The 14,798-nt window shown below is 40.8% G+C and overlaps 1 protein-coding gene across 7 annotated transcripts in view; it reads left to right on the plus strand.

Moving 5' to 3' along the window:
• Positions 1-14,798, plus strand: part of LOC109490461 — a 252,703-nt gene that overhangs the window by 179,823 nt on the left and 58,082 nt on the right. For 6 of the 7 annotated variants that reach the window (XR_004625105.1, XR_004625104.1, XR_004625100.1 and 3 more), the window contains exons 2-3: positions 2,039-2,103; positions 3,731-3,859. Coding sequence is in view for 1 of the 7 variants with exons in the window: in XM_034659954.1 (XP_034515845.1) it covers positions 3,731-3,859 (129 nt within the window). In the remaining 6 variants the exon portion in view is untranslated. The remainder of the gene's footprint in view (positions 1-2,038; positions 2,104-3,730; positions 3,860-14,798) is intronic. The other variant, XM_034659954.1, reaches the window with a different exon arrangement.

Here is a 14,798-nt window from a genome sequence, read left to right on the forward strand (position 1 = left end):
TGCCCTTGTGTAACCTGCCTCCTGAGGGTGTCCTCCAAAAGGGAGGACAGGGATAACTTAGTCCCAAGATGTTCCATTAATTCTGCTTGTAAATGGAGCCATAGAAGGAACTGGAAAGCTGCTCCATCTGCATCATTATACCTGTCCCTTACTGTCACCTGGTGTCACTGCTGCAGAGCCTATGGATGCTTGTCCATTATGTGCTGATGGCCTGTGTTCTCCACCCTGCACAGGCTGGGTGATGGCCCATGGGTGGCCTCTCAGGGGACAGTTCTGCTGGTTTACAAGGGTAGACTTAGCCAGGTTTTCCCTGGAGCAGATGCAGTGCCTGGGGGCTATGCTCTGAAGAGTTACCAGCACAGGCCATACCAGAATAGCCCTCCCCAACAAGCCTTAGAGCAAGTATTGAGCTCCAGCCAACAAACAGACTCCCAATGACTTGCTAGGTGAATTCCTCTTTGGGACTCTTGATACCTTTTCTTACAGATCTTGGGTCAAGGCTACCACTGTTCTTTCTGATAAGCCCTTAATTTTGAACGTCTGGTTCTCTTGTTTTTTCCTGAATCAGCGTTGGGATTCTCCTATGTATCTCTTAGCCCATCTTTAGTGGCCAGTTCTTCATACCAAGAGGAAGGAGATGTTCTGTTTCATGTCCACTAGGTCCCAAAGGAGACCCTCCAGTGAAGCATTACTGAACAAAGAAGATATGCTCTGAAGTGGATTTGTATCACAAAGAAGGATGTGTGTGGGGAAAAGAAAGAAGGATGTGTTTGTGGCAAGGGTGGTGGGTTGGGTGGGTATGAAATATTTTTGATATTCAGTTACAAAAGATTCAAAACCACACTGATAATGGTTTGCATATAGTCCTCATGATCTCTGGGCTGTGGACACCTAATCTCTCTANCTCATGATCTCTGGGCTGTGGACACCTAATCTCTCTACAAACTCTTCAATATCAGAAATTCTCGCAAGTTATTTGGTTTTAAGTTAGCCCATATTTCTTTTTTTTTTTTTTTTAAGATTTTATTTATTCATTTGACAGAGATAGAGACAGCCAGCGAGAGATGGAGCACAAGCAGGGGGAGTGGGAGAGGAAGAAGCAGGCTTCCAGCGGAGGAGCCAGAGATGGAGCACAAGCAGGGGGAGTGGGAGAGGAAGAAGCAGGCTTCCAGCGGAGGAGCCTAATGTGGGGCCTGATCCCAGAATGCCAGGATCACGCCCTGAGCCGAAGGCAGACGCTTAACGACTAAGCCACCCAGGCACCCCAACCCATATTTCTAACAATTCAAAACTGGTTTCTAAAATTTAGGTAATCCCTTTTCATAAGAACACATTCTTCAAAATTTGGGGGAATATTTCTTTAAAAATGACTTCTGAATTTCTAATATTAAAAAGTAGACCTATGTTAAAGGTTTATTTTTTACAAAGTATTTAGAACCTTCGGGCCTATAACCCTCAGACAAATACAAATGAATACGTATAAAAGATTTTATTTAATTCATTAATTAATGAGGGAACCAATAAGGTGTTGCAACCAGCTCAAAAGAGAATTCAACACATACACAGAGACAATCAGGAGTGCTGAAGTGAATTTACAAACAGATGCAAAACTGGTTGAAACCCAGTTTTGCATAATCAATTGCATCACCGCACAACACAATTTGCATTTCTAGACCAATAATTTTTATTATTAGTGGAAAAATGGAATGAACAATGTTCTATCAAAACGGGCCATAACTGGGGCATCTAGGGGACTCAGTCGGTTAAATGTCCGAGTTTTGATTTTGGCTCAGGTCATGATCTCAGGATCCTAGGGATCCAGCCCTGAGTCAGGCTCCATACTCAGTGGGGAGTCTGCTTCTCTCCCTCTCCTTCTGCCCCTCCCCCTCCTCGGTCTCTAAGTAAATAAATAAATCTTTAAAAAAAAAAACAGGCTGCAACTTTCGTTCAAGTGTTCTTGAACTTCACATATTTTCTTTTACTAATCATTATACTGACAGACTCTGTTTTACACAATTATTACTTTTTTCTCCCCCAGGAAGAGAAAAAGTCTCCTCAGGATGCACATTAATTTTAGAAGCTTAAAACTGTTTGGAAAATCAGGTGAGATAAATTTAGAAGTTGTTAAAAAGTTTGTAGAATAGTTTGACTTTAGAAGAACGTTTACTTAAAATCTTTCTTCCTAGCCATAAAAATGAATCAAAGCAAACAATTAAACATGAAAATGGGCAGTAAAGAAAGAGGAACATATTGCTAATGGGAAGAGTCATTGCATAAAGTTTGTAAGATGTGCCCTCACCTGCTGCTACTTGCAGATCAGCGTGATGTGGAATCCCCTCCCATGGGTCTGCCCTGCGCTGCGCGGTGTGAGAAAAACGGGAGCAAGGCTTTCATGGCATTGAAGTTTATAAACGGTCTTGCTGTGTAATTTAGCTGGTTTACACCGACTGGACAATATACCAGAACGCAGAATTTGTGCTGTTCTGGAATGGAGCCCTGGGCACTGCTCTGACACAAACATTTTATCTGCCAGCTCTTTGGATATTGAGAATTTTCTCCATATGTCCTTCCCAAGAATCACCTTGGTTTCACTACCGAGAGTTGAACGCATTTTGAAAGCCGTTTGAACCTCACAAGTCACGCAAATCTGTGTGTGGATGACGCAACTTGGGAGTCTTTTTTTTTTTTTTTAAAGATTTTATTTATTTATTTGACAGAGACAGCCAGCGAGAGAGAACACAAGCAGGGGGAGTGGGAGAGGAAGAAGCAGGCTCCCAGCGGAGGAGCCTGATGTGGGGCTCAATCCCAGATCACCGGGATCAAGCCCTGAGCCGAAGGCAGACGCTTAACGACTGCACTACCCAGGCGCCCCGCAACTTGGGAGTCTTAAGAAGAATGAGACAGAGCAGGTGTTTTATCATTTGGCTGAAATACGGTTTGAGAGACCACTTAAAAAAATACTTTTTCCTGGATTTTATTGCAAGGGTTTTTGTTGTTACTGTTGGTCAAACAGATAACGTCAAGAAGAGAGTTGATCGAGGAGATCCATTCAAGAGCATTTAGGCCCACGCCACACAGGAAGCCCTGCTCTCATAAACACCCATTTTCCTTGACTACGTGAGTCTTAGAATAATTGAACTTCAGAGTTGGGAAGGGAGTCGCCATATAACCCAGATGCCTCATTTTACTTGAGAACAAACTGAGGCTCAAAGAGTTTAAGTGGCTTGCCTCAGGCGGCATGGCTCAGTGGTGGCAGACAGGGCGGGAGCCCCCCACTTCCTTCACCAGGGAGGATAAGCCTCCCATAGCCCGCTCCTGGGGGGGCAGGGCACCCTCACCATCCTAAATGATACAGGTGAGCAACAGGGGCCGATGTAAACAGGTGGTGTGTGTCCTGGGAAGTCACAACACCAGCTCTGTTGTGTGTGCTGAGCTGGGACACTGAACAGCTCTCGTCTTCTGGAAAGATAAATGAGCTTTCGGGTCTGGGCTCAGGGTCCCGCTGTCACCACCCTTGGCTATAAGAATATGTTGTCACCCCTTTCTCTCCTGACGCTGCATCCTCCAGCCAGAGAGGGTCTGGCAAGGGTGGCCCGCATCGTGGCTCTCTCGGCCATCACCTTGAGTCCTCACCTCCCTGACACACTTCTGCTGGGCTTCCCAGGCTCGGCAGATGCTGGACAGAAGCAGGAGGCACAGGAAATGACTGACTTGAGCATCCCTCACCTAGGTCCCAACAGGACGGTCCATGGGAAACTTCTGTGGTTATCAACCAGCTTCCTCTACCAAAGGAGAAAGCAGCGTGCCCCAGTGCTTCCAGCTGTTGCCAAGGCGACTTCTGCCTCCATCCATGTGCCAGGTAAGAAACTCGGAGGACTGTGCTTATAAGGGTACAGGGAGGGGACAAGCAGCCCAGCTGTATCTACAGCCAACAAAGCACAGGGGGCAAAGCCATGGGTTTTAATGTTGACATTCCTTAATTTAAAAAATAAAAACAAAACAGAACACAACCAGCATGTTTGCCAACACTGGGCCTGATGTCCCTTCGGGAATGAGGAGCAAAGGCAGCTGAGGGGGAGCTGGGAAGCGTCAGGCTGCCTTCAATGGGAGGTGGCCCATGTCACTTATAAAAGGTAAGTGCGCCAGCGCTGGTGGGCCCCCAGCACCACACTGCAGCTGGGATTCATGAGGGGGAGCCTGGCTATAAATCGAACCGCTTTGTTTGAAGCATTAGTTTCAGTGTAGGAAATGGATCTACGTGCAAAGAGAATGAGGACGAATGGCGCTGTGGTCTAATCTGCGCGCATCAGAGAATTGGGTTTCAAGCTGGAACAAAGTTTTTCCACTCTTTGACGAAGTGCCTTTTGCGTGGAGCTCTTTGGAGGCAGAGACCAGAGAGCGACCACTGGGGGCCTCTGGGTCACGGGGAGGATGGCTGTCAACTGGAAGAAAGCCAACCTCGAAGTAGGGTAGTAAACGCTTTCTTCTTTGTCTTCATGAGGGGACGGTCTTTCAGATGCTCTGAAGCTTGTTAGCCACAGCGGATTATATATCCAAAAGGGGAAAGGGGCATCTGTGCTTGCAAGCAGTTCTCCAGATACTTGTGTGTCACAGGGCATAATTTGTCATGGCTGTAAAAATCAAGGTTTTCTGATTTCTGAATAGACCCAAGAAAGACCCTTAGGTCATCTTAATATAGTTATGTTTTTATCCTATCTGATTGTTCAAAAATATTGTCTGCGTGCCTCTGCTTAACTGGTTTTCCGGTTCTTCCTGTTTTCGATAGCTCCTTGAGGTCACTTGAGATGGTCACAGAAGGCTGACACCAGTCACCTAGAGCAGTGTTAGTGCACAGCCTCATGGGCCCCAGCGAGAAGGGCATCAGAGCTGGAAAGCAAGGAGTTCATTCCTTTGGCTGCTGACGGTCCTGGACACTCAGGGCTCTCAGAGCATCTCTGCCCGTAAAACATCTTGGGATGTCATTATTAGCACCCCCCCCTTTGCACCTTGCACAGTTGCTGCTTCTGGTGCTAACTCTGTCACCAAAGAGGGAAAGACAGGACTACGGGCTGATCCCCGTCAGCCCCCGTAGCTAAGTATGAGATCGAAGACGTAGCTGGAGAACACACAGCCAGCGCTCAGAGCATCTTGAATATGTTCCTTCTACTTCTTGGAACATTTGCTACCACTTACCATCTTCAGGGTTCATAATTATTTCTCACATGCAGACCTTGAATCCCTCAAGAGATGAAAAACTCCCGAGAGCAGGGCTCAAACCTTTGGTCCTCTTGTATTTCTTAGAATGCCTACTAGCACTTCTATTTGGGAAATAAGATTGTGGGTATACTCGTTGTCTTGAACTGAGTGTCTGTGGAGATCACAGAGGAGTGGGAGCCATTGCATATAATCAAAGCCCAGGGGTTATTCAAAGCCCTGATTTCAGCTGTGGTATTTAGTGCTCTTTCCCCTAAAGCCTCTTATCATAAATACCACTAGAAAAAACAGGGGGATTATGATATCATCTCTTTTTGCTTCTCCTACTCTCCTGCTGGTATTGAAATGATCAAGAGAGTAGAAAAGTAGCCAAAAAAAAAAAAAAAAAATCCCACGCAGAGGGATTTCATGCAAAGAGCCTAGAGAACCACAGACAGGATAGCTCTAGAACCCCTGACACAGACCAGCACCGTAGAAACCCCTGCCTATTTCTTGTGAAACTATCAAGTCTCAAAGTGTCCAAATAATAGAGGCTTCTCTTTGGTTTGGTGATCGCTTTCCCAGTCAGGGCAAGCTCATTTTGATATATTTGCATATGTTTTCACCTTAGGGTTTCGGGTTGACTTTGAAGTTCAAGAACAGAAGGGAATTCCTAAGAGTTCACTGACAGTAAAGTTCATGACAAAGAATTTTGTCTGCATACCAATGCTGTAGACTTGGCTATTCTCAGATATTTTTATACTCTCTGTTTTAAAAGAAAATCTTTTCATTGAATATAAACGTTCTGCTTCTAATAAAATTCTGAAGCATTATGTGCATCTATTAGAGGGTGATATGGCCTGAAGACGATGGAGAGATGATCAGAACTTTCTAGATAATTGTTGGCAGGGGGAACTACGTCCCCATAGTACCTGTGAGTGGCACTCCGTGGATTCCAGCCAAGACAAAGACCAGGCTGTACCAATCCTGGAGGGGGATTGAGCCTGAGTTGGGTAAAGGGAAAACTAGAAAGTTTCTGGAACTGCTCATTTGTTACTTGAACGACTATTTATGGTGGGTATTACACTGGGTGTTGAGAATGTACGGCGACGGAGGACATTGCCGTCTGTGCCCTCCAGGAGCTTGGGGTCTCTTGGGAGGGAGAACTGTTGTAATAGACATGTCTGGGGCTACAGAGAGGATCCCCCCAGAGGGACAAGGCAGAGGAGAGGGGCCCCGCTCCAGCCAACTGAGGGGTGCTGGAGGAAGGGAGGGGTGTGTGGCAACAAGATACCTGATTCACCTTTGAGTGATGTGCCCTGTACCCGCAGAAGTGGGAAAAGCGTTTCAGCTATGTGGATGGATACCAGGATTTCAAAGGCCAGTATTTGGGTAAGGTGCCTTTTCAAAACACAAATATGATACAAAATCAAGCCTCTTTAATCTTAAATCTTGATGATTGGTGCATGAGGGAGGCACTGGGCCGAACTGCTCAAGCGTTGCCTCCGGCGATGTTCCTTGTGTTCTCATCAACCCGCACTGTCGCCTGACACAGGGCTGTGTTTGTGGAAGAATCAATGAACCTCTCAAATTTTTATTTCCTTCATCTCCTTCTTTTAACACTGAGAAATTAGTAGTAAAAGAAAATGTAACTGTATCTTGTAATTATGGCTATCTTGGAGATAAGGATGAGATCTTTCGTTTCTAAGAAAGTTTACTCTGCGTTATCATAGCCTGCTTTTCTCCACTTCAATCAGTAGGCTTCTTCTAAGGTGACCTATAATTTAGCTAAGCGATCTACAGTCTCCCTGGCCCGGTGGAAGAAGCCAGTGGTTTTTATTTTTGAGAGTGAGAATTTTAAAATACGAGAAGTCCGTAAGCTGTGGGTTCCCTTTGTGCCAAACTCAGAGATAGAGCACAGGTTTCTGGCTTTTCAGTTTTCTTACCTTCCCACACAAAGAAACCACAAACAGGGAATTAGGACCGAACGGCTCAAGCACCACACGCACACCACACACCTCGGGCTAAGTCTCCCTCAGCAGGGAACCAAAGAGGGCGCTTGCTTTTCAAAAGACCTGAGCTGAGCCCCCAAATCTGACAGATAATCACAGCTACACTTCTGTACCTCCAACCATGTGCTAGTCACTCTCTCAGTGTTCCGCAAGCATTAACTCATTCAGTCCTCACAACAGACTCAGGAGGAAGGAACTGTGATCATCTTCATTTTACAGATGGGGAAGCTGAGTCACGAGGAGGTTAAGAATTTGCTCAGCTTTACCAGCTGGTAAATGCCAGAGCAGGAGCCCTGGCAGGCAGGCTGCGGCTAACATGCCGACCACCCAGCCTCCGCTCTGAAGAAGGCAAAATGCTGTCTGATGGAGGAGACGAGCACAAAATGATGCTCATACGCTTTGTGGGTAAAAACAACAGAGACATATAGGACACTATGTTTTCAGTTTAAAACTACTTTAAATGTTGTAAGACAATAGCAATTAGAACGGTTGTTACTTTTCTGTTTTTCAAGTGACTGAGATGAGAGTTTTGAGATCTAGAATTTTATGAGCATTTTCCAAAGATAAGAATCCTTAAGAACTAAGCATGAAATGAGAACCATGGACAGTGGGCGCACATTCCCTTCCTATTGATTAAAAGAGATTTTATTTATATTTTGGATAGTTCTTACATGCATATGAGACAACACTGAAAAGGGCGAAGAGAATACAGTGAAAAGTGAGCCTCTCCTTCAGTTCTGATTTGTAGTTGCTGAACTCCGTCCCTCAGAGATGAGCAGAATTAGGTGATTCTTCTGCAACCTTCTGGAGACAGGCTGTGCGCATGTAAGCTGATGTATCTATATACAGAATATTTGGGGTGGGGGGGATGGTAACTTACTATGTCTAAAGAGCTCAGCACTTTGCTTTACTTAAGATTTTATGCCGGAGTTCAGTATGAGCTTGGTCCATAGTAGTGTACTGAGTCTTGTCAAACTAGTCGTTAGAGTTGCTTGTAGTTGCTTTTTATATTGCCTATGAAAGCAATTGATTTGTCTGTACAAAATTTGCATCTAGCCATCGTTCTAAATTATCTTATTGTTTGTGATAGTTTTTCAATGATTCCTTGTATTTTCCAAGTTAGAGGTCACATAAACTGAATTCCTTTTTCTAATTTTCATACTTCATGTATATTTCTCTTATCACGTTGGATGGACTAGTACCATTAGAACAAGGGCAATAGTTGTGACAATGGGCATTCCTATCTTTTTCTTGACTGAATTGGAAGCTACTAGTTTATCTCTATGAAACATGATGTTAATTTTAGAGTTGCTGCACACGCACAAATTAAATCTACATACACACATACTTAATTGACATTCTTTTTATAGATGTTATATTTTTATATCATATTGATGAATCATCTATCTTTTCCTATATTTCAGAATATTTATTAAAAATGGATGTTAACTCATATAAAATGCCCCTTAATCATATGGAGATGATCATTCGATTTTTTTCTTTTGGTATGTCCAATGATGATTTATGGGGTTTTTTTAGTTAAAAAATTTTTAATTCCAGTGTAGTTAACATACAGCGTTATGTTAGTTTCAGGTGTACAATACAGTGATTCAAAAATTCTATACATGACTCAGTGCTCGTCACCACAGTGTATTTTTTAATCCCCTTCACCTATTTCACCCACCCCCCACCCAACTTCCCTCTAGTAATGATCTGTGGGTTTTCTGTAGTTGGTCTCTTTTTTCCTTTGTTCTTTGTTTTGTTTCTTAAGCTCCTCATATGAGTGAAATCATATAGATTTTCCTTTCTCTGACTTACCTCACTTAGCATTATACCCTCTAGGTCCATCCATGTTGGTAGCAAATGGCAAGATTTCATTCTTTTTTATGGCCAGGTAATATTCCATATATATATATATATATATGTATATATATCTATATCACATCTTCTTTATTCATCTATCGATGTACACTTGGGTTGCTTCCATAATTTANGAAATCATATAGATTTTCCTTTCTCTGACTTACCTCACTTAGCATTATACCCTCTAGGTCCATCCATGTTGTTGCAAATGGCAAGATTTCATTCTTTTTTATGGCCAGGTAATATTCCATATATATATACATACATATATATATATATATATATCTCACATCTTCTTTATTCATCTATCGATGTACACTTGGGTTGCTTCCATAATTTGGCTATTGTAAATAATGCTGCAATAAACATAGGGGTGCATATATCTTTTTGAATTAGTATTTTTTTATTCTTTGGGTAAATACCCAGTAGCAGAAATACTGGATTATATGGTCTATTTTTAATTTTTTGAGGAACCTCCATACTGTTTTCCACAGTGGCTACAACAGTTGGCATTCCCACCAACAGTGCGTGAGGGTTCTTTTTTCTCCACATCCTCTCCAACACTTGCTGTTTCTTGTGTTTTTGATTTTAGTCATTCTGACAGGTGTGAGGTGGTATCTCATTGTGGTTTTGATTTGCGTTTCCTTGATGATTACTAACGTTGAACATCTTTTCATGTGTCTGTTGGCCATCTGTTGGTCTTCTTTAGACAAATGTCTGTTCATGTCTTCTGCCCATTTTTAAATTGGATTTCTTGGGGTTTTTTTGATGTTGAGTTGTATAAGCTCTTTGTATTTTGGGTACCAACCTTTTATCAGATATGTCATTTACAAATATCTTCTCCCATTCGCTAGGTTGCCTTTTAGTTTAGTTGATTGTTTCCTTCACTGTTCAGAAGCCTTTTGTTTTGATGTAGTCCTAGTAGTTTATTTTTGCTTTTGTTTCCCTTGCCTCAGGAGTCATATCTAGAAAAATGTTGTTATGGCCAATGTCAGAAAAATTACTGCCTGTATTCTTTTCTAGGATTTTTATGGTTTCAAGTCTCAGATTTAGGTTTTTAATTCATTCTGAGTTTATTTTTGTGTATGATGTAAGACAGTGGTCCCATTTCATTCTTTTGCATGTGGCTATCCAGTTTTTCCACACCATTTGCTGAAGAGACTGTCTTTTCTTCATTGCATATTCATGCCTTCTTTGTCAAAGATTAATTAACCATATAATTGTGGGCCTTTTCTAGGCTGTTTGTTCTGTCCCATTGATCTATGTGTCTATTTTTATGTGAACCCATACTGTTTTGATTACTATAGGCTTGTAGTATGTCTTAGTATCTGGGATTGTGATACCTCCAGTTTTATTCTTCTTTTCTCAAGACCATTTTGGCTACTTGGGGTATTTTGTGGTTTCACACAGATTTTAGGATTATTTGTTCTAGTTCTGTGAAACATGCTGTTGGTATTTTAACAGGGATTGCATTAAATCTGAAGATTGTTCTAGGTAGTATGGGCATTTAGACAATATTTGTTTTTTTAATACATGAGCATAGAATATCTTTCCATTTGTTTGTGTCATCTTCAATTTCTTTCATCAATGTTTTATAATTTTCAGAGTACAGGTATTTCACCTCCTTGGTTAGTTTTTTTTTTTTTATGATTTATTTATTTTATTTTAGAGGGGGGTGGAGGGAAGGAGGGAGATAATCTCCAAGCAGACTCCCATGAAGTCCAACGCATGAGATCATGATCTGAGCCGAAACCAAGAGTTGGACACTTTATGATTGAGCCACCCAGGGACCCTGGTTCAGTTTATTCTTAAGTACTTAATTGTTTTTGGTGCAGTTGTAAGTGGGATTATTTTCTTAATTTCTCCTCTGCTTCTTCATTATTAGTGTACAGAAATGCAATGGATTTCTGTATATTGATTTTGTATCCTGTAACCTTATTGAATTCATTTATCAGTTTTAGTAATTTTTGGTGGAGTCTTTAGGGTTTTCTATATATAGTATCATGTCATCTACAAATAATGAGTTTTTCTTCATCCTTACCGATTTGGATACCTTTTATTTCTTTTTCTTGCCTGATTGCTGTGGCGAGGACTTCCAGTACTATGTTGAATGAAAGTGGTGACAGTGGCCATCCTTGTCTTCTTCCCAATCTTTGGTTAAAAGTTCTCAGTTTTTCACCGTTGAGTATAATGTTACCTGTGGGTTTATCATAGATGGACTTTATTATGTTGAGGTATGTTCCCTCTAAACCTACTTCATTGAGGGCTTTTGTCATGAATTGATGTTGTACTTTGTCAAATGCTTTTCCTGCACTATTGAAATGATCATATGGTTGATGTGATGTATCAAGTTGATTGATAAGTGAATATTGAACCACTCTTGCATCCCAGGAATAAATCCCACTTGATTGTGGTGAATGATTTTTTTAAATATATTGTTGGATTTGGTTTCCTAACATTTTGTTGAGGATATTACATCTATGTTCATCAGAGATATTGGCCTGTAATTCTCTCTCTTTTTTTCTTTTTTTCATAGTGTCTTTATCTGGCTTTTGTATCTGGGTCATGTTGGCCTCATGGAATGAATTTGGAAACTTTCCTTCCTTTTCTATTTTTTTGGAATAGTTTGAGAAGAATAGGTATTAAGTCTTCTATAATATTTGGTAGAATTCCCCTGTGAAGCCATCTGGTCCTGGACTTTTGTTTTTTGGGAGTTTTTTGATTACCGATTCAATTTCATTCCTAGTAATCAGTCTGTTCAATTTCCTTTTCTCCTGATTCAGGTTTAGGAGGTTATATGTTTCTAGGAATTTATCCATTTCTTCTAAAGTTGTCCAGTTTGTTGGCATATAATTTTTTGAAATGGTCTCTTATAATCCTTTGTATTTCTGTGGTGTTGGTTGTTATACCTCCTCTCTCATTTCTATTTTTGTTTGAGTCTTCTCTCTCTCTCTCTCTCTCTTTCTCTTTGGCTAAAGGTTTTTAGTCTGAGTCTGGCTAAAGGTTTATCAATTTTTTTGATCTTTTCAGAGAAACAGCTCTTGGTTTCATTGATGTGTTCTATTGTTGCTTTTTTTTTTTTTTAGTTTCTGTTTCATTTATTTCTACTCTAATCTTTATTATTTCCTTCCTTCTACTGGTTTGGGGTTTTGTTTGTTCTTCTTTTTCTAGCTCCTTTTGGTGTAAAGTTAGGTTGTTTGAGATTTTTCTTGCTTCTTGAGCTAGGTCTGTACTGCTATAAACTTCCCTCTTAGAATAGCTTTTGCTGCATCCCTAAGATTTTGGACCATTGTGTTTTCATCTTCATTTGTCTCTATGTCTTTTTTTATTTTCTCTTTGATTTCTTGATCCATTCATTGTTTAATAGCATATTATTTAACCTCTACATATTTGTGTTCTTTCTAGATTTTTTGTCTTGTGGTTGATTTCTATTTTCACAGCTTTGTGGTGGGAAAAGATGCATGGTATGACTTCAGTCCTTTTGAATTTGTTGAAACTTGTTTTATAGCCTAAAATGTGATCTAATCTGGAGAATGTTCCATGTGCACCTGAAATGAATGTGTATTTTGCTGTTTTAGGATGGAATGTTCTGAATATATCTGTTAGATCCATCTTGTCCAATGTGTTATTCAAAGCCACGGTTTCCTTGTTGATTTTCTGTTTGGATGATCTATCCATTGATGTAAGTGTGGTGTTAAAATCCCCTACTATTATTGTATTATTTCCTTTATGTTTATTATTGGCTACTTTATGTATTTGGGTGCTCCCATGTTGGGTGCATAAATATTTACAATCGTTATATCTTCTTTTTGGATTGTTACCTTTATGATTATATAGTGGCATTCTTTGTCTCTTATTACAGTCTTTGTTTTAAAGTCTACTTTGTCCAATGTAAGTAGTGCTGCCTCAGCTTTCTTTTAACCTCCATTTGCACGATAAATGCTTTTCCATCCCTTCACTTTCAATCTGCATGTATCTTTAGGTCTGAAGTGAATCTCCTGTAGGCAGCATGTAGATAGGTCTTGCCTTTTATCCATTCCCTGTCACCCTATGCCCTTTGATTGGAGTGTTTAGCTCATTTACATTCAAAGTAATTATTGTTAGGTATCTACTTATTGCCATTTTGTAACTTGTTCTATGGTTGTTTTTATAGTTCTTCTCTGTTCCTTTCCTCTCTTGCTTTCTTCTCTCACAGTTTGCTGGCTTTCTTTGGTGATATACTTGGATTCCTTTCTCTTTATTTTTTTGCATATCTATTATGGGTTTTTGATTTGTGGCTACCATTCTGTTTATATCTAATATCTTACGCACATAGCAGTCTATATTAAGTTGATGGTTGCTTAAGTTTGACCCCATTCTTTATTCCTATCCCTCCCCACATTTTTTTAAAGATTTTTATTTATTTATTTATTTGACAGAGATAGAGACAGCCAGCGAGAGAGGGAACACAAGCAGGGGGAGTGGGAGAGGAAGAAGCAGGCTTCCAGCGGAGGAGCCTGATGTGGGGCTCAATCCCACAATGCCGGGACCACGCCCCGAGCCGAAGGCAGACGCCCAACCGCTGTGCCACCCAGGCGCCCCCCTCCCCACATTTTTAAAAAAGATTTTATTTATTTATTTGACAGGAAGAGAGAGGGAGAGAGAGAGAGAACAAGCAGGGGGAGCAGCAGAGGGAGAGGGAGAAGTGGGCTCTCCACTGAGCAAGGAGACCAATGTGGGTCTTGATCCCAGGACCCTGGGATCATGACCTAAGCCGAAGTCAAATGCTTAACCAACTGAGCCACCCAGGTGTCCCTCCCTTCCCATATTTTAGTATATGGTGTCATACTTTACATCCTTTTCTGTCGTGAATCCCTTGACATATTTTTATAGATATACTTAATTTTACTGCTTTTGTGTTTTCTACTTTTCTTACTCCTGCTTCTGGTTTTTCCTTTCTGTTCGAAGAGTTCTCTTTAACATTTCCTAGAAGGCTGTTTGTTGGTGATAAATTCCTTTAATTTTTGTTTGTCTGGGAAACTTTATCTCTCCTTCTCTTCTGAATGATAGACTTGCTTCATAGAGTATTCTTGGTTGCCCATTTTATTCTTTTAGCACTCGAATATACCATGCCACTCTCTTCTGGCCTGCAAAGTTTCTGCTGAAAAATCAGCTGATAGTCTTTTGGGGTTTCCCTTGTATGTAACTGTTTTCCTTTCTTTTGCTGCTTTTAAATTTTTCTCTTTATCATTACTTTTTGCCATTTTAATTATTATGTGTTTTGGTGTGGACCTCATTTTGATTTTGCTGGGTACTCTTTTTGCCTACTGGATCTGGATTTCTGTTTCCTTCCCCAGATTTGGAAATTTTTCAGCTCTTATTTCTTCAAATAAATTTTCTGCCCCACTTTCTCCCTCTTCTCTTTCTGGGATCCCTATAATGTGAAAGTTATTATGCTTGATGGTGTTGCTGAGGTCCCTTAATCTATTTTTGTTTTTTATTCTTTCTTTCCCCTGTCTTCTATTCTGCTTGATTGCTTTCATTACTTTGTCATCAAGGTCACTGATCAATTCTTCTTCTCTCTCTTGTCCACTGTTTATTTCATCTAGTGTATTTTTAATTTCAGTTATTAAGTTCCTCATCTCTGATTGGTTTCTTTTTATGTTTTCTCTCTCTTTGCTGAGGGTCTCCCTGAGGTCCCCTGCTCTTTTCTTAGTCCACTGAGTATCTTTATGACCATTACTTTAAATT

Source organism: Ailuropoda melanoleuca, chromosome 4 (assembly GCF_002007445.2).
Source record: "Ailuropoda melanoleuca isolate Jingjing chromosome 4, ASM200744v2, whole genome shotgun sequence".
NCBI lineage: Eukaryota > Metazoa > Chordata > Mammalia > Carnivora > Ursidae > Ailuropoda > Ailuropoda melanoleuca.